Source organism: Nesoenas mayeri, assembly GCF_963082525.1.
Source record: "Nesoenas mayeri genome assembly, chromosome: 27".
Taxonomy (NCBI): domain Eukaryota; kingdom Metazoa; phylum Chordata; class Aves; order Columbiformes; family Columbidae; genus Nesoenas; species Nesoenas mayeri.
The window spans coordinates 3,577,895-3,598,219 of NC_137555.1; the positions used below are offsets into that span (position 1 = coordinate 3,577,895).

At 58.3% G+C, this 20,325-nt stretch overlaps 1 protein-coding gene across 1 annotated transcript; it reads right to left on the bottom strand.

Moving 5' to 3' along the window:
• Positions 1 to 3,159: 3,159 nt before the first annotated feature.
• On the bottom strand, positions 3,160 to 14,346 carry TET3 (tet methylcytosine dioxygenase 3; the record flags this gene model as incomplete). The annotated part of the gene is made up of 9 exons (XM_080360271.1): positions 3,160 to 4,874; positions 5,580 to 5,916; positions 6,299 to 6,436; positions 6,555 to 6,644; positions 7,059 to 7,209; positions 7,555 to 7,763; positions 8,161 to 8,254; positions 9,564 to 9,654; positions 12,099 to 14,346. The coding sequence occupies 9 exons, from the start codon at positions 14,344 to 14,346 to the stop codon at positions 3,160 to 3,162; spliced, it is 5,073 nt and encodes a 1,690-aa protein (XP_080216397.1).
• Between the last annotated feature and the right edge of the window lie 5,979 nt (positions 14,347 to 20,325).

Below are 20,325 nucleotides of genomic sequence, written 5' to 3' on the forward strand. Positions count from 1 at the left end.
TTCACACACCTTGGCCGAGCACCACGTCCGAGCACCAGATCCACAACATGTGGCCGAGCACCGTCCCCGAGCACCATGTCCACACACCATGTCCGAGCACCAGATCCACAACGTGTGGCCGAGCACCGCGCCGCGGCACCGCGTCCCACGCACGGCTCGAACGGCTCCACCGCGGCGCCGATTTCAGTTTGCATAAACCCGCCCGGCTCCCGGCACCTCTTGAGCTGTCGCTCCGGAAAACTCAACTTCCTTCTCCACGACATTGCTTTTTCTATACATTTGTTTTCTTGGTTCCCTAGTTTCGTATATACATTAGTAGCACCTCAGCGAGATGGAATCAGGCAGAAGCATGATACAGTTTGTTAAAACACCATAGCACCGTTGTTATTAGAAGATTTCATTTAATAAAAATACGCCTTATAGAGCCCACAAAGCATACTCCAGTATTAAAAGGAAAGAAAAATAATCAAGCAATTGAGGCACCTCAGGGATCCTGGTTTCCTTCTCCTTCCCGTGCCTCATCCCGACAGCGTCGAGACGGGGCGGGGGGAACCCCGAAACGTGTCCCCCGTTCCCCGCCCGAGGCGAAGCGTCACAAACACCCAAAGCGGGGTGGCGGGAGCGCGTCGGGGCTCCCCGCGCCGAGCTCTCCCCAAGGTTTCTACCGCGGGCGTTGTTCTAGCACCATTGTGGCCACGACCTGCTGCCAAACGAGGTCCCCAGCTCACCCTGAAGCGGTTAAAAACATCCCCCGGTAACGCGGCGATCCCCCGGGTTTTGGTGCGGGAGGGACGAGCGCGGCCGCCGGGGAAAGGAAAAAGATTTTGCTTGAAAAAACAGCCTCTCAGCAGCAAGGGGTAAAGAGCTGTGCATAGATTCTGAGTTTTCGTAGAAGTCTGAAGCGTGCTAATTATCAACGACTGAGATTTGAGGTAGGTTAGACGTTACGTAGTGTAAAAACGTGAGACCGCAGCAGTTCTCGCTCCCCGACCCGCGGCGCCGGCGGCTCCGACGCTTCGCCCAGATCGAACCCATCGGAGCCGCCGCCACGTCGGGTCGAATCCCCTCCCTGCGCCCAAATAAAACCTCCCGAGGAAGCAGGACTTAGACAGGTTACGCGGACCCTCCGCCGTCTCCGAACGCGCGCCTCGGCCCCGAGATTCGAACCGCGTCCGGGCGACGCTCGCTCAGCACCTTCCGCCACGCCGAGCGGGGCCGGCACCCGAATCCGGCCCCGCCGAGCGGAGAACAAGCGGGGAACGCGCGGGTCCCCTCCTCGCCCTCCGACGGCATCGCCCGCGAGCATCCCTAAAATCTGCCTTGCCATCGACTCGTAAAATCCTGATATGCTATTGGGTAAGTTATAAGAAAAGCGGTAAATAGCTCGTTGAGTTTCCTTGTCAAATATACGCGACTTTACAGATTACAAAGAAAAAATTAATTATGGAGGACGGACAAAGCATGTTAAATATTCTGCCAGTATTTACAGTTCTCCCCCGATAATCTGGTTTAAAACATACTGCTTTCAAGTTGGTGGGGTGGGGAGAGAGGAGGAAAGAGGGGAGTTGTTTTCTTAAGTTTCGCTTTCGTTTTTAAATCTAGGTGAAAGTGCTTTTAAAAAAATTCTTTCCCTATTTACAGGTTTAAAATCAGACCACGTAAATGTTCAGGCTGTTGTTTTGTTTTACCGCGATCCTGCTGATCCGTGCCAGTGCGCGAAGGAAGAAGGGTGACGGTAAACACACGGTGATCTCTGCGCGGTGACGGCGTCGCCTCCGGCTTCGCTGGCTCTCCAAAAGGCACCTGAAAGTGCAAAAGCGACGACCCCGGGGACGCCGGCACCCGGATTCGGCCGCGCCGCCCTCCCGCCCCCCGTCCCGGCGCCGCTTCGGCATCGGGGACGGGCGGAAAGTCTCGACTGAGATTGTTCGAAAAGCACCAGGCGGTTGTTGTCGTCGTCGTTGGGTTGTTGGGTCGGGGGTGGTTTTTTGCAGGAAGAACGGTGATCCGTAGGAAGGAGGGATGGCAACCGGGGGGGGAAAGCACCGAGCCCCGGCGGGGAAGGCGGATCGGCGAGGGGTTTGGCCAGCCAAGTCTAGGGATTCGCTCTTCCCAGAGCCGATCGCACGGAGAAAAGTCCCCCCGGAGACGGAAAGCACCAGACTTTAGCAACAGTGATGTACAGAGAGCAACTATTCACAGTTTGGGGTTGGTTGGTGTGGGGTTTTTTTCCTGGTTTTGTGTACGCTTTTGTTATTTTCTTCCTGTTTTTGTCCTTTAGAGATGCCGCTGCCGCTCTCCCCGCCGGCAAAGGAGCCCCCAAATCCGAGCGCGGCCTCCCCAGATGCGTCCTGAGGTCTCCGGCGCTGGGAAAGACGCCGGTTCGCTCCGTCCTGGCGGAGCCGATCACGCCGGCAACGAGGAGCCGAGCCGAGCCGGGACGTCCCGCTCTCGGCGCTGTAAGAAAAGACTCCTCGGGTTGCAAAATAGGTATTTTTAGGTCCTTGAGAGAAAAAATCTTCGGATGTCTGGCTGACGGTGAAGCGCACGGTCCCGCCAGGCGTCGCAGCTGGAGGGACCCACCTCTTGCCTTTAAGCTGGTTTGGTGTTCAGGTTGGTTTTCTATTTGCGTTGTAGGGCTGGATTTTTGAGATACCGGCTTCTTTTTAGAAGATCGGCTTCGTCGTTGTCGTCGGAGTAAAAAATAAAATAAAATAAAATCCAATAAATAGGCATTCTTAAGTGGAATTAAAAACCTCTCCTGTGCGAAAGGACGCTACAAATTCCTTCGTCCGTTCGCGCGGCGTGCGAGGCTCGGTTAAAAAAATGTGGAGATATAAATATGAGATTACCGAAAAGCATCAAACAGCATCGTTCCTCTTAGTTTTCTGTCGTCGTTCTTTTTAAAATCGAGTTTTGCTTCATTTGCCAACTCCCCGCCGAGCGCGGCTCTCCGCCGGCACGCGCTGTTTCTGAGCGCGTCGGGTTCGCTTTCTGTGGGTTGTTTAGTTTTAGTTTTGTTGTATTTTGCTTCGGTTCTGTCTATATTTTGTTTTTCTTCTCCCCCGCACCCGAGGGGAAAGCACCACACGAAGCAACGCCGAGCTGCGGCGCTGCCGAGGGTTGAGGTAAGCCGAGGCCGCGGCCGTCGCCTCCGTCTCAGATCCAGCGGCTGTAGGGACCCGTCACCTTGGTGTAGGCGTAGGAGGACACGGTGATGGCAGAGTTGGTGGGGATGGCCACCGCCTGCCGCGTGGGGACCGCGTCCCTCCTCTCCTTGCTGGGCGCCTCGCTCGCCAACGCGCCGCCCCACTTGCGCTTCTTGGCGAAGGCTTTGGCGTCGGGCGGCAGCCCCAGGCGCGCCGCCTCCTCCTGCCGCGCGCGGGCGCGCTCCGCCAGCTGCTTCATCTTGGCCTCCCACAGCGCCAGGCCGTGGTTGGGCTGGTTCAAGTTCTTGTGTTGGTAGAAGACCAGGGAGATGCGGGTGGGGTGGCAGCGGTTGGGTTTCTTCAGCGGGGTGGTGGCGTGGAGCTCGCGGCGGGCGCACTCGATGAGGATGGAGCCGTGGGCGGGCGCCACGGCCACGCCGCCGATGTTCTCGTCCAGGAAGTTGTGCTCGCTGTCCGACCACTCCTCCTCTTCTTCCTCCTCCGCCTCGTCCTCCTCCTCCTCCTCTTCCTTCACCGGCTTCTCCGGTACATCCTCCTCCAGGCCAAAGGGGTCCCACGGCTTGTCCCGGGGGGGCCCCGCCGTCCCCTTCTCCCCCAGCGCCGACTCCCACGGCTTCTCCGGCAGCCCCGGGCTGGGCGCCGGCGTCCTCCGCTCCTCCGCCTTCACCGAGCCCCACGGCTCCTCGGGGAAGCCCGCGAGCCCCGGCAAGGTGGAACCCAGACCCAGCGGCCCCAGTAAGCTCGAGGTGGCCGTGCCGGCCAGCGCCGCCTCCCCCAGCTTGCAGGGGCTCCACGGTTTCGGCAGCAAGCCCGAGCCGCGTGCCGCCGGCTCTCCCGCCAGGACGCCGGGCCACTGCTTCTCCGGTGGCGGCAAGCGCACGGCAGCGTCGAAGGCGCTCGGCTTCTCCCGCCCGCCCGGGACCAGGGCACTCCATGAGCCCTCGGCCCCGTTAGTCCTCTCGGGAGAAGACGCGCCCCGGGACGCTTTGAAGGGGCTCCAGCGCTGCTCCAGCCCCGCGCCGCGCACCGGGACGGTCGGAAGGGCTAAGCCAGTGCCGGGCACGGCCGGCGTGCCGGGAAGAGGCTCGATGGTGGGCGGAGGGTCCGGGGGCTCCTGCTTGATGGGTCGGCTGCCAAAACAGTTCTGTGCAAACGGTGACGCCTCCTCCGGGCCCGAGTTAGTCCTGTGCGCCGCGGCCGCCGCTTTTTGCTGGCTGGCGTAGCGGTTGGCCCGCTCGTAGGTGCGCTGGTGATGGTTTTTGCTCCGGACGCTGTGCAGGAGGGGATCGGGGAAGTCGGAGTTCCCGTAAGCGTGGTTGAGGTTCTCCTGCAAAACCGGGACGTCGGGCTTCTTCTCGTAGCCGTTGCTCACCCAGCTGCTCCCGCTCCTCTCGGACACCCCATAATTCAGAAACTGCGAGGGGAACACGTGGTTGCTGGAAAAGCCGTAATACCCGAAGGAGGGAAGCGCGAACTTGGAGTGAAACCCGTTCACGGAAGGCAGATTGGGCTGTGCATAGTAGGAATGGTAAGAGTAAACACTGTTCATGCTGTACGGGTCGGAGGGCCGGCAGCTCCCCAGCACCGAGTAGCTCTCCACCACGGCGTTGCCGTTGTACTTGAAGGCGTTGTAATGGCTCTGCGGCTCCACCTTGATGGAAGGTTTCAGTGGCTGCGGGGGCAGCCCGCTTTTCAACGCCACACCTGCGGGCACAGCACACACACACCGTGACCTGCTGGCCAAGGAACCTGTCGGCAAGGAGCCAGGACCCCAAAAACTCACACGGACTCAAAAATCCAAGGTCCATCTTGGGACTCAAAAATCCCAGGTCTGTCCCGGGACTCAAAAATCCAAGGTCCATTCTGAGACTCAAAACTTCCAGGTCTATCCTGAGACTCAAAAATCCCAGATCTGTCCTGGGACTCAAAAATTCCAGGTCCACTCTGAGACTCAAAACTTCCAAGTCTGTCCTGAGACTCAAAAATCCCAGATCTGTCCTGGGACTCAAAACTTCCAGGTCTGTCCTGAGACTCAAAAATCCCAGATCTGTCCTGGGACTCAAAACTTTCAGGTCTGTCCTGAGACTCAAAAATCCCAGGTCCACCCTGGGACTCAAAAATCCCAGGTCCACCCTGGACTCAAAACTTCCAGGTCCGTCCTGGGACTTGAAAATCCCAGCTCAGCATCGCCCGGGCCACCGGCACCAATTCGCACCTGCGCTCCAGGCGGCAGCGAGAGCTCCCCGCTGTGCCAGTTAAAAAACAAGCATCACAGAAACGCCATCCGCAACCTGACACGCTGAGCGCTCGACACCACCCACCCGAGAAAGTCCCCCAACCACATCCCTGTCCCCCTGCACACTTCCCAGGTGCCTCGGGGCGGCGGGACCTTGGCTCTGCCCCCGTTACCTGCGTTTTGCTGGAGCGTGGGGAACTCGAGCGCTTCCTGCTTGATCTTCTCCGGCGTCATCAGCTTCTCTTTCTGCAGCTTCTTCTTCTCCGCGGCGGCTTTCCTGGCTTCCAGCTGCCTCTGCCGGCAGGACTTGGCGGGCTCGGGCAGCTTGCGGACCTCGCGGGGGAAGGACGTGAGCACCTGGATGGCCCCGCTGCCCACCTTGGCGTTTTGGTTCTCCTCGCTGCCGAACTCGTCCGTGCTGGACATCTTGTAGAGGGGGAGGACGTGCAGCTGCTCATCTTCAGGGATCTTCCCCACCACGCGATTGTCTTCCTTGGTCAGCGTGCAGACCTGGGGGAGCGCAGGGGGATCAGGGGACGCTGCCGGATGCAGCACAAGCAGGAAAGGGGTGAAACCTCCTTATTCCCCAAATTGATGTTATTATTGTATTATGCTCCACCCAAACCAGCCTGCCATCCCCACCAGCCCACAGCAGTCCCCAGCTGACATTCAAAAACCTCCTGCAGGGTTTAGGTCGGACAAAAGCAAACACATGAACACGCGGTCCTCGTGAGCACCGTGTTTTCATCTAGTTGGGGTGGCTTCAGACGTGAACGGTTTCATGTGAGGTGGGCAAACACCGAGGATCAGCCACTGGAGTCATGGTTGGGGAAAGAGAGGACCAAAACGTGGAGGGGACCGCCCCGAAAAGCCCCGCCAGCCGCCTGCTTACCACCGTGCAGCCGTTGTAGAGGTTATGCTGATCTTTGTGAGCGTGAGCGCAGAAGTCCATGCACGCCGTCACTCCCGAGAACGGCCTCCCCTCCTTCAAGCCCAGCCGGCAGTCTATGGCCACATCCTCGTTGGTAACCTGGCGGAAAAAGGAGAAGGCTCCAGTTAATGGAAATCTCTTACACGCTGCCACCCTGTGCCCTTCTGAGTGCTGCCGGGCGGCCGTGGTGCACAGGGGACGAGCAGGTGGCCAGTACCTGGTTTTGGTAGGCTTGCGGCGCCAGCCTCTTGTAAAGCGGAGCAACCTCGGTGGCCAAGTCCTGAAAGCTTTTCCGGAGCAGCTCCTCCTGTGGTAGGAAAAAAAAAGGAGGAACGTCATCCAGGGGTCTCAGCAGCAGGGACACAAGTGGGGACAGAGCCCCCACACGCCACGTGCCACCCGACCCTTCCCACGATGTCCCTCATCATGCAAAGCATGTGGTTTAAATTCCTGGTGAGGTTTTGGCCATTCAGCCTCCAGCCTCAGCACCTGTTGTGCTTTTGTTTGCTCAACCCACGAGCCCTCTGGTATCATCCTTGCTGTTTCAAGAGTCCCCATTCATGCTACTCCATACCAGCACTTTCTGTCACATCAAAAATCCTGTCTCTGGGACATCTACACCCCCTGGTTTCACCAGGCTGGCTTGCTTTCTCCCGCCTCCCTAAGTCATCAAAAATCCCACAAGGAATCCTATTTTCCCCACTCTGCCTGCGTCACCCACCTCTTTGGGATTGTCCCCCACTAGCCTGAACTTGCGGGGAGTTTTGCTCCGGGCGTATTTGCAGCCATTAAAATACATGCTCCATGAGCAGCCGAAGGAGAAAGAAGCACCGCACGTGTTGGGGTCCTTGCCTTGGCACGCACAGGTCCGGCTGTGGGAGGGATAGAATCATTTGGGTTGGAAAAGCCCCTCAAGATCATCGAGTCCAACCATAACCCACCCCCGGCACTGCCCCATGTCCCTGAGAACCTCATCTCTGTCTGTTCAACCCTCCAGGGATGGTGACTCCACCACCACCCTGTTCCGCTGCTTCACAACCCTTTCCAGCAAGAAATATTTCCTAATATACATTCTGATCCTTCCCTGGCACAACTTGACTCCGCAGAGGAACATCAGCCACCACCATGGTGATGACAGCTCCAAAAACAGGGAGGAATCCCCGCATCCCTTCCCACTCCGTCTCCCCGAACCAGACCGGCGGCGCGGTGGGACTTACTCGTCGTTCAAGCCACAGCGGCGGCTGGTGGGGTTGCCGTACTTGGTGAGGGTGTCGGTGAGCTCCTGGTAGAGCGTGTCGCCCAGCGTGCGGGGGATGCCCTCCCAGGCCAGGATGAGGATGATGATGACGGCGTTCTGGCAGTGGTGGCCGGCCCGGTGCCGCACCAGGCACAGCAGCTTCTCCTCTTGGTTGTGTCTGCGGATCACCTGGAAGACAGCGGGGCCACATCAGACCACTCCAATGGGATGGGGATGACCCCAAAAGTGGGCACTGGCTGCCTTCCACAGCACCCCCTGGGGATTTAGGGGGGCAGAGCTGTATTGTATTTGTCCCCATGAGTTTTGGGATGCTGGGGAGAGGATGTGACCAATGCAGGGGGTGCAGGCACGGACGTGCTGTTTGGCGAGTGCCGCGGATGGGAAACCCCACGGAGTTTCCCCGGGGGTGGCTGGCGCTCTCGTTTCCTCCCTGCCAGCCACAGATTGAGCATCCTGCCCGCTGCGGCCACCGCGGAACGTCCTCGTCCCCAGGCAGGGAGGGGACAAGCAGGAGCGTTACCTCAGGGAGGGCTCTGAGGGGGAACAAGAGCCAGGGCACACTCACCCACTTGGCGATGGGGCAGCCCCGGGAGCTCTTCCCCTCCTTCCCGGTGTAGATGACCTTCTCGATGCGGATGGCCTTGCCCTTCTCACCATATCTGCCGGGGGATGGGTGTCAGCCCCACCTGTTCCTCCCCACGCTCACGAATCCCCCGCTTGCCCTCATGGGTCCCTCACGAGCCCCCGGTTTCCTCACAGGAGCCCACTCACCCTCACTGGACCCTTCAGGAGCCCACACTTGCCTTCAGGACCCCCACTCGTCCTCAGGGGACACCATCCATCCTCATGGGACCCCATCCACATTCACAGGACCTCTCTCGCCTTCACAAGACCCCATGGGCTCCCTCTCGCCCTCACAAACCCCAGTTCTTCCTCACAGACTCTCATTCGCCCTCACAAGCCTCCACTTGCCCTCGTGGGCCCCCATTCACCCTCAGAAGCCCCCACTCACTCTCTCAGAACCCCACTCACCCTTACAGACACGAGTCCCTAATCCCCCTTGTGGGACCCCACTCACCCTCATGGGCTCGCATGCACCCCCACAGGCTTCTGCTCACCCTCACGGGACCCCACAAGCCCCTGATTGCTCTCACAAGCCCCCCCTCACCTTCAGGAGCCCCCAGACACCTTCACAGGACATCATTCACCCTCATGGGACTCTTCATGAGTCCTCACTCCCCTCACAGCACCCACTCACCCTCATGGGACACTACTTTCCCACGTGATGCCCCCACTCACCTTCACAGAACCCCATGGGCCCCCACTGCCCCTCAAAAGCCCCCACGTGCCCTCACAAGCCCCCACTAGCCCTCGTGAGCCTCCATTTGCCCTCAGGGACTCCTGCTCACCCTCAAAAGCCCCCACCCACCCTTACGGGACCCCCTTTGCCTTCACAGGTCCCCACTCACTCTCACGAGCCCCCACTCACCCTCACAGGACCCCACTTATCCTTGTGATGTCCCCCGCTCACCCTCATGGGCCCCCAATTGCCCTCACAGGACCCCACTCACCCTCACGGGACCCTCATGGGCCTCCAGTAGCCCTTATGGGACCCCCTTTGCCTTCATGAGCTCCCACTCACTTTCATGAGCCCCCATGAACTCTTACAAACCCCACTCGCCCTCATGAGCCCCCACTCACCTTCACAGGCCCCCACTCACCCCCATGAGCACCCACTCACCTGCAAAGGCCTCTACTTACCTTCATGAGTCTCCACTCACCCTTACAAGCCCCCACTCACACTCACAAGCCTCCACTCACCCTTATAGGACCCTACTCGCACTCAGGCCACTCCCCCTCACCCTCCCAGGACCCCATGGGCCCCCCACTAACCCTCATCAGCCCCCACTTGCCCTCACAGAACCCTCAGAACCCCCCTGGCCCCCCAGGATGGGGCAAGGCCCTTACCGCTCCTCCATGAGCTCCCTGATGGATGCCACGGTGGGCCCCGAGCCCAGGTGGGTGTAGTACGGCCCCTCATCCTTCTCCACAATTTGCTCTGCAGAAACAGACATTTTGGGGTTGGCAACTCCACCGGTTGCCCTGAAGGATGCCAAGCCCCCAAGTTCCCTTAAATTGAGCGCTTTTGCACCAAAAAATCAAAGGTTCCTTGACAGAGTACCCATCTAAGAGCACCAGGGAAGGGAAAAGGCAATTAGGGGTTTGTTAAACAGCCCAGCAGCTCCTTCATTTTCTGATCCCAGCACTAAAACGCTGTTGGGGAACAAGGGGATGGGTTCTCAGACCTGCACCCTTTGGGGACCCAAAAACCCCTCATCCTTCTGTGGAAGGATGCTGGGCTACCAGAGAAGGATGCTGGGCTACAGGACGATGATGCTGGGCTACAAGAGGAGGATGCTGGGCTACCAGAGAAGGATGCTGGGCTACAGGAGGATGATGTTGGGCTACAGGAGGATGATGCTGGACTACAAGAGGAGGATGCTGGGCTACAAGAGGAGGATTCTGGGCTACAAGAGGAGGATGCTGGGCTACAAGAGGAGGATGCTGAGCTACAAGAGGAGGATGCTGGGCTACAGGAGGATGAAGTTGGACTACAGGAGGATGATGCTGGGCTACAGGAGGATGATGCTGGGCTACTGGAGGAGGATGCTGAGCTACATCCCTGCAAACAACACTGCCCCAGCAGAAGCAAATCCCTCGTGGCTTTTAAGGGTTTGAAGGTTCCGGCGCGGGAAGCGAAGGATGCTCCGGCCCACCGTGCCGTTCCACCGTGCCGTTCCACCTCCCTGCTCTCCTGGCCCTGATTTTCATTCCCGTCATGTCGAACTGGCCGGGCGCCAGGGCGAGGAGAAAAGCCGGGCTCAGCTGGGCTGCAGCTGGCCAGACTGAGATCAATACGGGACATGCAGCGAAGGCTGATTTTATTACAGCCTCTAACAGCGCAGGCACCTAATAAAGCACCGAGCCCCGACTCCGACTTAATTGCTTTTCTCACAGCTTTGCCTTGAGAAAATGGAGAGAGGTGGTGGGGGAGATCTCCCCTCTCCCAGCTCCTAAATTATATTGCAAAAGAAAAAAACCAACCCGAATCTTTTCCTGCAAAACTCCAAGATAGGTCTGAGTGGCTCGAGAAAAGCCCTTCATTCGCTCGGTGCCGCTTGGGCTAATTACTGCTGCCATTTACAAGCAAGTAAATTAATAATCGTAAGGCCCGTTAATAAAGTGCAGCTTGCACTTGGCCTGAGGCCACATCTCCCTGTGAGAGGGGGGGTCCACTTTTTCAGCTGGACGCCCCAAATTCTCACCCTGTTCCTCCAAGGGGAGAACACGACTCCAGTTTAAATATTGGGGAGGGAAGATCCAGCTCCCGCACGCTCAGATGGAGTCGGACTGTGAGGACTAGGTGGGAAATCTCTAGCACTTGCTGTAAAGTCTAACAAATGCCAAAAAAAACCCCAAAAAACACACCAAAAAAAACACCAAATCCAAGAGTTTGGTGCTTTTTCATTGCATCCCAATGGGATTGGGCACTGAACAATCCAACATCCCAGCAGTAAATACAGTTCCAGGCATAAGCCCACACACTAAGTCAAAGTTTGAGTAACCAAAAGAAAAGAAGAAGAAGAGGAGAAGGAGAGAAGAGAAGGAGAAAAGGGGGAGAAGGAGAAGAAGGAGAAGGAGAAGGAGAAGGAGAAGGAGGAGGAGGAGAGGAGGAGGAGAAGGAGGAGAAGGAGAGGAGGAGGAGAAGGAGAGGAGGAGGAGAAGGAGAGGAGGAGGAGAAGGAGAGGAGAGAAGGAGAGAAGGAGGAGAGGAGGAAAGGGGGAGAAAAAGAGGAGGAGAGAAGGAGGAGGAGAGGAGGAGGAGAGAAGGAGGAGAGAAGGAGGAGAGAAGGAGGAGAAGGAGGAGGAGAAGGAGGAGAGAAGGAGGAGAGAAGGAGGAGAGAAGGAGGAGAGAAGGAGGAGAGAAGGAGGAGAGAAGGAGGAGAGAAGGAGGAGAAGGAGGAGGAGAAGGAGGAGAGAAGGAGGAGAGAAGGAGGAGAGAAGGAGGAGAAGGAGGAGGAGAAGGAGGAGAGAAGGAGGAGAGAAGGAGGAGAGAAGGAGGAGAGAAGGAGAGGAGGAGAGGAAGAGGAGAGGAGGAGAAGGATGAGGAGAGGAGGAGAAGGAGGAGAAGAAGGAGAGGAGGAGAAGGAGAAGAAGGAGAAGGAGGAGAAGAAGAAGGAGGAGAAGAAGGAGAAGGAGGAGAAGAAAGAGAAGGAGGAGAAGAAAGAGAAGGAGGAGGAGAAAGAGAAGGAGGAGGAGAAGGAGGAGAAAGCTTCTGCAGCATCAGGGTTTCACCATGCAAGAGCCAAATCCCCCCAAAAAGCAAGTGTTTTGCCAGCACCATGGCATCACTCCGCTATTTACCCAGGACAATCCCACCCTGGCAAAGCCACCTCCTGGCAATGACACCCTGGGAAACCCCCCGGCACCGCTGCTCACTCACCCACACAGTCGCAGGTGGGAAACTCCGCTTGCGCCCGCTTGGCCGGGGTGTCCAGGAGGCTTTTGGTCGGCGTGTCCAGGTATTTCAGCGGCGATTCCAAGAAGCCGCTCAGGGTGGGCGTCAGCGGCACCTCGTCCTTGGTGGGGGTCCCGTCGGCGTCGTCCGCGTCTGGGTTTTGGCTTTCCTCGGAGTAAAAGCACGTGGTGGACACCACAGTGATAGCACCAGAAGACTCGATTTTGATCTGTTTTGGGGACCGGGCGGTGAAGGGGGGCTCTGGACCCTTCCCCGGTGAGAACGAAAAGCTTTTAGGGCCGGCTTGGGGAGCGCTGCTGGAAGCCGGCACAGCGGCGGTGGGGGGCACTTGCAGGGCGGGCACCGACCCCCCCGGCACCTCGGCAGCCCCGGCGGGCAGCGGGGCGGGCGTCTCGGGGGGCTGCAGGTTGAAATTCTCCCCGAATTCAGCTTCGAATTGCCGGATGAGCTCTTCCAGCTTGTCATCCACCACGATGGGGGTCGAGGTGGCCGGCGGGGGGGCGGCCGGTGTTTCCTCGGAGCCGGTTGAGCCTGCCGGTGCTGGGTGAATTTGGGGGCCCCCCCCGGGGGCACCCCTTTCCTGAGAGTCGGGAGCTGTGGGGCCGCCATCCAGGGGGTTTGACGGCGGGGGGCAAGCGGCGGGCAGGGGTAGTGCAAGAGGCGGCGGGGGGCAGGCGGGGGGCGGTTCAGTTTGCATCTCTTCGGTGGGGGGTTCGGCGGGCGCCCGAAACCCCTCCAGGCTGATTTGCCAGAGCGGGGGGAAGAGCGGCTGCGAGTCCTTCTGCTTGGCTTTCTTGATCTGCACTTGTTTGCGGAGCGGTTTGGCCGGGGGGGGCTTTTCGGGTGGCGTTTTCTTCTTCTTCTCTTTGGCCTGCTTTTCGAAGGGCTTGGGGGGCACGGCCGGGGCACCGGGAGCCCACCAGTCGCTCGGCCGATCCGGTGCCGCCGCCGCCGTCGCGGCCAGGCTTTGCTCGAGGAAGAGGCTGCGTTTGTGGTGGAGATGCTGCTGCAGGACCAGCTGCGTCTTCTTATGCAGGTCGGTCTCCGGCGGCACCGGTGGCAAACGGGGGCTGCTCGGCACATCCTTACTGGGTGCTCGTTCGGGGGGCTCTGTTTTAGGCACCATCACTTTACCGGCCGTTGCTTCGGGTCTCTTGAAAGCCGCCTTGATGTAGTCGTCAGTGTTTCCCAGCAGCTGCTCCAGCTCGGCCATGGGGTCCCCAGCACCCGGCGCCCCCTCGGCTTCCAGCCCCCATGGTGCTGCAAAGCCCCCCCGGGGGGGTGCTGTGCCAAAAAACGGCTCCGGCGCTGCTCCTGGCTCCGGCGGGTAACGGGGCTCATCCCCTCGCTGCCATGCGGGCCCCGGCGGGGCGACGGGGCCGAATGGGGTGGCGGGGGGCGGCGGGGGCGGCGGTGGCGGGGGGTGGCCATTGCCGGCAGGCTGGGGGAGCGCGGCCGAGAGCTGCGTGAGGGCTTCGATGGCTATGGCTGTCTGCAGGCTGATGTTCTTCTCCTTGGCGATGGTCAACGCGCTTTGGGAAAAGGGGAGACCGTCGGGCGGGCACGGTTCGACGGTCTCAGGCACCAGCTGGGGGTCGATAGCACCTTCCTGGGGGGCTGGCGGGGGGTCAGCGGCAACGCGGGGCCGTGGCGACGCCAGCTCTTCGCCGAGAGCCGTCTTGATCTTCTGCTCCAGCCATTCCAGGTAGTCAGGGCACTCGGGGCCATCGCAGTTGCAGTTGGGGGGCTTCACGCCGTGCTTGGCCAAAGCCAGGGCGGCCTTGAGGGCGTGCAGGTCCTCTCCCCGCGGCACGCCGTCCGCCGTGCTCAGCCCGCCCCGGCTCATCTCCGAGTCGAACTTCTCGTACAGCAGTGACGGCGAACCCGGCAGCGGCACCCGGTAGGAGGAAACGGCTTCGGCCACCGCCGAAAAGGCCACCAGGTTCCTGACGTCTTCCAAGTGGGCTTTGCCGGCGGCGGGCGGCTGGCCCGGCGACCAGCCGCTTGGCTCCATCAGCACCGTGCCCCCCGCCTCCGGACGGCCCCCATTCGCCAGGCTGAGCCCGCCGCCCTCGTTCAGCCGCCTTTCTTCGACATAATTAATTGGCCCTTCTTCCATTTGGCTTCTGCTGGGTCCATCAACCGGGTCGCCCGCCGAACCTGTCTGCTGGGAGAGAGAGGAGAGACATGAGCATCTCTGGCCACGTGCCATCGTCCCCCGCCCTATTTTCCCCCTCTTTCCTTTTTATTTTCCCCTTTCCCCGTCTCTTTTGCTGACCCAAGTGATGAAGATGTAGATGAAACATGTGAAAAGAAAAGTAATAATCGCCGCTGGCAAAATCAGGCGGGTTTCGCCAGCTGCGTAAGGAGCAGCTCGGCTCGAAAGGCGACCGGTTTCCACCGCGCCGCCCACGTCCCCACCCTGCCACCTGCTTTTGAAATATCACAGGACGGTTCGGGATTTCCACCGAGACGGGGAGAGCGCCCCTGGCACCCGTTTGCACTGGCGAAGGAAGCGGCACAGGGAGAAAAAAGGGGGTTTTTGTTGGACCTGTGCCCAAAACAAACATCCCAGCACGGAGCAGCCGGCGGAGCGGGGACCGCGGCACGGCAGGAAGCCGCCGAGTTGGCTACGCCGGTGCCAGGGGCGGCGCGGGAACGCTCTCACCTCAAATAACCCGGCGTCTGTATCAACACGGCTGGCCAGGACTCCCGGCAACGCCAAGTGACAGCAACGGCGTCCAGAAAACCGGCCGCGGGCCAAAGAAGCACCAAAACCATTAGTGCCGACATGAGGTGGTGGCACCCAGAGCCCATCACCCCGGCGTCTGGCCTCATACACCTGGTTAAGACCCTCCAAGGAGTTTTGCCGGGGATGGGGGGGTCTTTCTGTGCTCTCCCCCCTCGGCAGCGGGGATTTTAGTGCTCTGGCAGTACCGGTTTCTACGCCGGTGATAAGCACATTGCTGACTGCAGCAAAACCGTGGAGGAACCGCTCCTGGTGTGATGATATCCCAAAAATCCCCCTTTCCCAGGGGTGAAAACACCCAGCACCGGTGCAAATCACCACGACCCCAGCACAGGGTTCACTCCGATGTTGCCGCAGCTTTACGGGGGATTCGGTCCCTTGGCAGCATCCCCAGAGCCGAGTGATGGAGCCGCCAGCGCCGGGACCGGTCCCTCCGGTCTGGGGAGCAAGTTTTGTGCCATTCGTGCCGGTCTGTGCCGTGCGAAACGGCAACCTGGGCAGGGTGGGGACAACGCGCCGCCCCTGCGCTCCTTCGCACACCCGGGGACAAACAGCCTCGCCCGTCCTTCCTCAGCCATCACCAGCCTCCCCAGCCAAAAAAACACGCCCTGAGCCCCCCCAAAGCCCTCAGGGGGACACACTCGTCCCCCAAAATGTCCCAGTGACACCAGCCTGGAGAAATGACACCAAACCTGTTTTGCTTTGGGTGGGGAGCAGACACCGGCCCCAAGGGTTTATTTGGGGGGGAGAAATCTGCTGGAGAAGCCCCAAAAATCGGCTTGGGGGGCCCTCTGGGCTGCTCTGTCCCATAAACCAGGTTATCGACCCAGGCGGGGGATGCAGGAAAATAATTCACTGTATTAACACAAGCAGGAGTGAGAACTCCCCGCCACTAAAGGGTTAATCCGAGAGCTACAACCTTCCCCAAATCAGCGGAGGGAAGAAAAAATAAAAAGAAATATATATATAAAATAGGATTATTTTTTTCCTGGCTCTCTCATCCAGCTCCTTTTGTTCCCAGCCCCGTGGGCTGGGGGATGGAAAGACCCTGCAACTTCTCCCCAAAATTCAATTCCCAATCCCGACTCCGGCAGCACCCCCAGAAATCGCTTCATCGCCGCCGAGGGCACCAAACTCCCATTTTCCCCCCCAAAAAGCGCTGCCTGCCCAAACCTCCTTCCATTGACCCCGGGAAAGAATAAAAGCTGGGGAAGGGGGGGAGGGAAAGACATGAAAATAGAGAGAAAACCAAGTGTGGGTTAAATCGGCTCCTGCACGTCCCTTTTGTATCCTTTATAAAAAGGGAAAAAAAATCCCCATGAGGATTAAAACATTTGGGTTTTTTTAATCTGGTTTTCCTCTTTTTGTTTTTATTTTTTTTTCCCCCTGTTTTAAATGCCTTAAAAAGAAGGACGGGAGGCAAAAAAAACCCCTAAAACAACCTAAAAAAACCAAGCTAACCGCACAGGCAGAGCCCGGCTTGGAGGGTTTCCAGCCTGCGCTGGGAAGAGCGCGGAGCCGTTCGTAGCGCGGCGAGCGCCGGGGGGAGCCCCGGTGGGGCCACCGGTGCCGGGTTCGGCGCTGGCCGGGTGGCACTTACGTGTGCGGGGCGGGAGGTGAAGCCGGAGGCGACGGCGGGAGCGAAGGAAGGATGAAACGAGTTGTTCCAGCCTCAGCCGCCCCGGCCCTCCCCGCCCCCTGCAAAACCAGCTGGAGGAGCCATTAGCCCCAGCGCCGCGCGCACGTAGGGACGGACGGACGGACGGCGGGGGCCCCACGCTGGCCCCGCAGTGCTGGAGGGGCCCCCAAAGGCGCCTCGACGACACGGGGGGGACCCCAGTGCCTCTGCTAGGAAGCGCAGCCCCCACCAGTTGTGCATCCTATAGGTCCTGCTGCCCTATAGATACAGTGACCCGTATATCCAGCAAGCTGCATGTTCAGCAAGCTGACATGTCCAGCAATCCTATATAATCAACAACCCTGTATATTCAGCGAGCTTCGATATTCAACTGCCCTATACATCCAGATCATCAACAATTTTATGCATCCAGCAGCCTTATGTATAATCAGCAACCCTATATAAACAGCAACCCTATATAATCCAGCAGCCTACATCATCAATAATTTTATACATCCAGCAGTCCTATATATCCAGCAGCCCTATATAATCAGCAATCTTATGCATCCAGCAGCCTTATATATAATCAGCAACCCTATATAATCAGCCATCTTACACGGCCAGCAGCCCTATATATCCAGCAACCCTATATAACCGGCAGTCTTATAGATCCAGCAGCCTTATATGTCCAGCAACCCTATATAATCAGCAATTTTATACATCCAGCCACCTGCATTTCCAGTAACTCTATATATCCAGCAACTCCATATGTCCATTAAGTCACTATATCCAGCAACCTATACATCCAACAACCCTATATGGTCAGTAGCCTATATACCCAGCAGCCCTATATAATCAACAATCTATATAATTGGCAACATTTTATATCCAGTAACCCTATATACCCACAAACTCGTTACAATCAGCAACTTATATATCCTGCAACCGTATAAATCCAGCAGATCTATACATCCAGCAACCCTAAATACCCAAGTCCTGTATATCCAGCAACCCTATACAACCAGTGACCTATACATCCAACAACCCTGTACGGCCAAGAATCTATATATTCTACAGTCTATATATCTATATTCCAAATTATTAGTTTCAACCTGTAAGCAAAATGAATGCCCCAAAGCCAACAAGGGAACAGGTTTTACATCCCTCATCCTCCAAAAACACCCCGAAAATTCCCCCATATCAATATTTTGGGGGGGTTTAAAACCCTCGACGGGCTCAGCTGCAGAGAACGGAGCAACTCGCCGCACGCAGAGCAGCTCGGAAGCCGCTCGGTGTCATCCCGCTGCAAGAAAAACCCGCTCGAATTGTGTTAAATGTATGAAATTTGAGCGCCGGGGGGAAGGCTGGATGCCGGAGCCCTTCCTGGTGCCATCAGGGGGGAGCCGGGGCTGCGGCGAGGGCACGGCGGGGTGTTCGGGAGGTCAGCGGCGCCGCTGCCAGCCGGGCCGGCCAAGAGGCAGCTTGGCTGGCAGCCCCGCACCGCGCCGGTGGAGCCCGGCCAGCCCCGGCAACGCCGCTTGTGGTTTTCCTCCTCTGGCAACGTCCCCCCCTTCCCGGGGATCCTCCAGCACTGAGCATCCCTGAAGGCAGGAGACCCTACAATAATAAATCACCCAAGGGCTTTGCTGCTGAAATCACGCGCACCCGGGGATCGATGCTGTCGGGGGTTATCGCTTCGCCGGACACCGAGAGATGGAAAACACCCCCTGCCCCAAGGACTGATGCTCTCGGGGGTATGGCTTTGCCAGACAATGAGAGATGGAAAAAAACCCCCCGTCCTGGGGATTGATGCTTTCAGGGGGTATCACCTCACCAGATGCCAAGAGGTGGAAAAAACCCTCCTGCTCCCAAACCACCGTCACCAGGTACCGGTGCTGGGGGCACGCCGGAGAAGAACTGAATGGCGTGAATGCCCCAAATCCACACTCGCCTTCCCAAAAAAATGGAAAATTAAGGAAATCTGGGAAGGCCGAGTACTGAGCCAGCCCCGCGACAGCCTCCGGGTCCCCCCGGCCGGGGTACCCACCACGTCGGCTCCCGGCCCCGCTGCTCCCGGCGCCGCCGCTGCCTCTCCCGCCCTGTTTTCCAAGCTGTTTCCATGGCCCCGGCTGACCCCGGCGCTGGGTCTGAGCTGCTCACTCCTGTCCTCATTTAGCCCGGAGAAAAGCCGGGATCGTGGCGATGCTGAGGTTGCTGAGCTGATTTACGCCACGGGAAGCCCAGCTCTGCTTTACATGAGCCCCAGGAGCGATTTTGGGGACTCCCATAGCCATAACTCCTCTCCAGATAATGCCGGGGCAATCATTTCACCCCCTTTTCCTTCTCACCAGGTACAACAAGCCAGTTGAATGCAACATAATCCTGCTCATGCCTACCACACCGGCATCCCACCAGCACCGAGAGCTTCCAAGAGCAATGAGGGATATTTTTTTCCAAGTGGAAAAAAACTTGTTCCCATCTCCATCCATCCTCATTTCCTTCAGGAAAAGGGTTTTTCCCTTTTGGATGGGACCCAGCAGGGATGTTCCAGGCAGGAATGTGCTGGGAAGGGGTTCTTAGGGTGGGAGTGCTCAGGAAGGAGATGCTCAGGGCTGGGATGTTCAGAGCAGGGATACAAAGGGAAGGGATACTCAGGGTCAGGATGCTCAGAGCACGAATACTCAGGGTTGGGATGTTCCAAGTAGGATACTCATGGAAGGGATAACTCAGGATCAGGATGTTTGGAGCAAAGATGCTCAAGGGAAGGGATACTCTGCGTCAGGATGTTCGGAGCGGGAATACTCAGGGTTGGGATATTTGGAGCAGAGATATTCAGGGTTGGGATCTTCTGAGCAGAGACACTCAAGGTCAGGATACTCTGAGCAGGGATACTCAAGGTTGGAATACTCAGAGCAGGGATGCTCAGGGTCTGGATATTCGGAGCAGGGATACTCAGGGTTGGCATATTCACAGCAGGGACGCTCAGGGTCGGGATATTCAGAGCAGAGACGCTCAGGGTCGGCATATTCAGAGCAGGGATGCTCAGGGTTGGGATATTCGGAGCAGGGATGCTCAGGGTCGGGATATTCAGAGCAGGGACGCTCAGGGTCGGGATATTCGGAGCAGGGACGCTCAGGGCTGGGATATTCGGAGCAGGGATGCTCAGCACTGGATCTGGGTGAGTGACATCCCAGCGGATGCTCCCACTGGAACAGCATCTGGGAACCAAATCGCCGCAGCCAAACCACGGCGCACGTTCCCACTTCGGCACCGAGCCGAGCCAGGAGCCGCCAGTTGGCGCGGGCAAGGGGGAAAGGCTTGGCACGGCGTGGAGCCGCGGCACGCTGCCGGCTCCGGCCGGGCAGGGAAGGAGCCGAGCTCTCAAAAGGGAAAAGACGGAGGGGAAAAAAAAGGAAAAAAAAAAAGAACTGCGGTGCTATTTTTGTTTCTTGGAGTGTTTTTTTTTTCCTCCAACACAGCTGGCTCCTCTCGTGCCGGCGCTAGGCTACCAGATTGGCGCCAGAGCTGGCTGGGCAAAGCCAAATCGCCAGGTGGTGGGGAAAGCGGCTTGGTGGGGAGGGGAAGGAAGGAGGGGATGGAGAGGAAGGAGGGGATGGGGAGGAAGGGGAAGAAAGGGAATAGGAAGAAGGGGAAGAATGAGATAGGGAGGAAGGTAAGGGAGAAGAAGGGGAAGAGGTAGAGGAAGGGGAGGAACAAGGGGAAGAAAAGGAAGAAGAGGAAGAAGGGGAAGAAAAGGAAAAAGGGGAAGAAGGGGAAGAAAAGGAAAAAGAGGAGGAAGGGGAAGAAGGGGAAGAAAAGGAAAA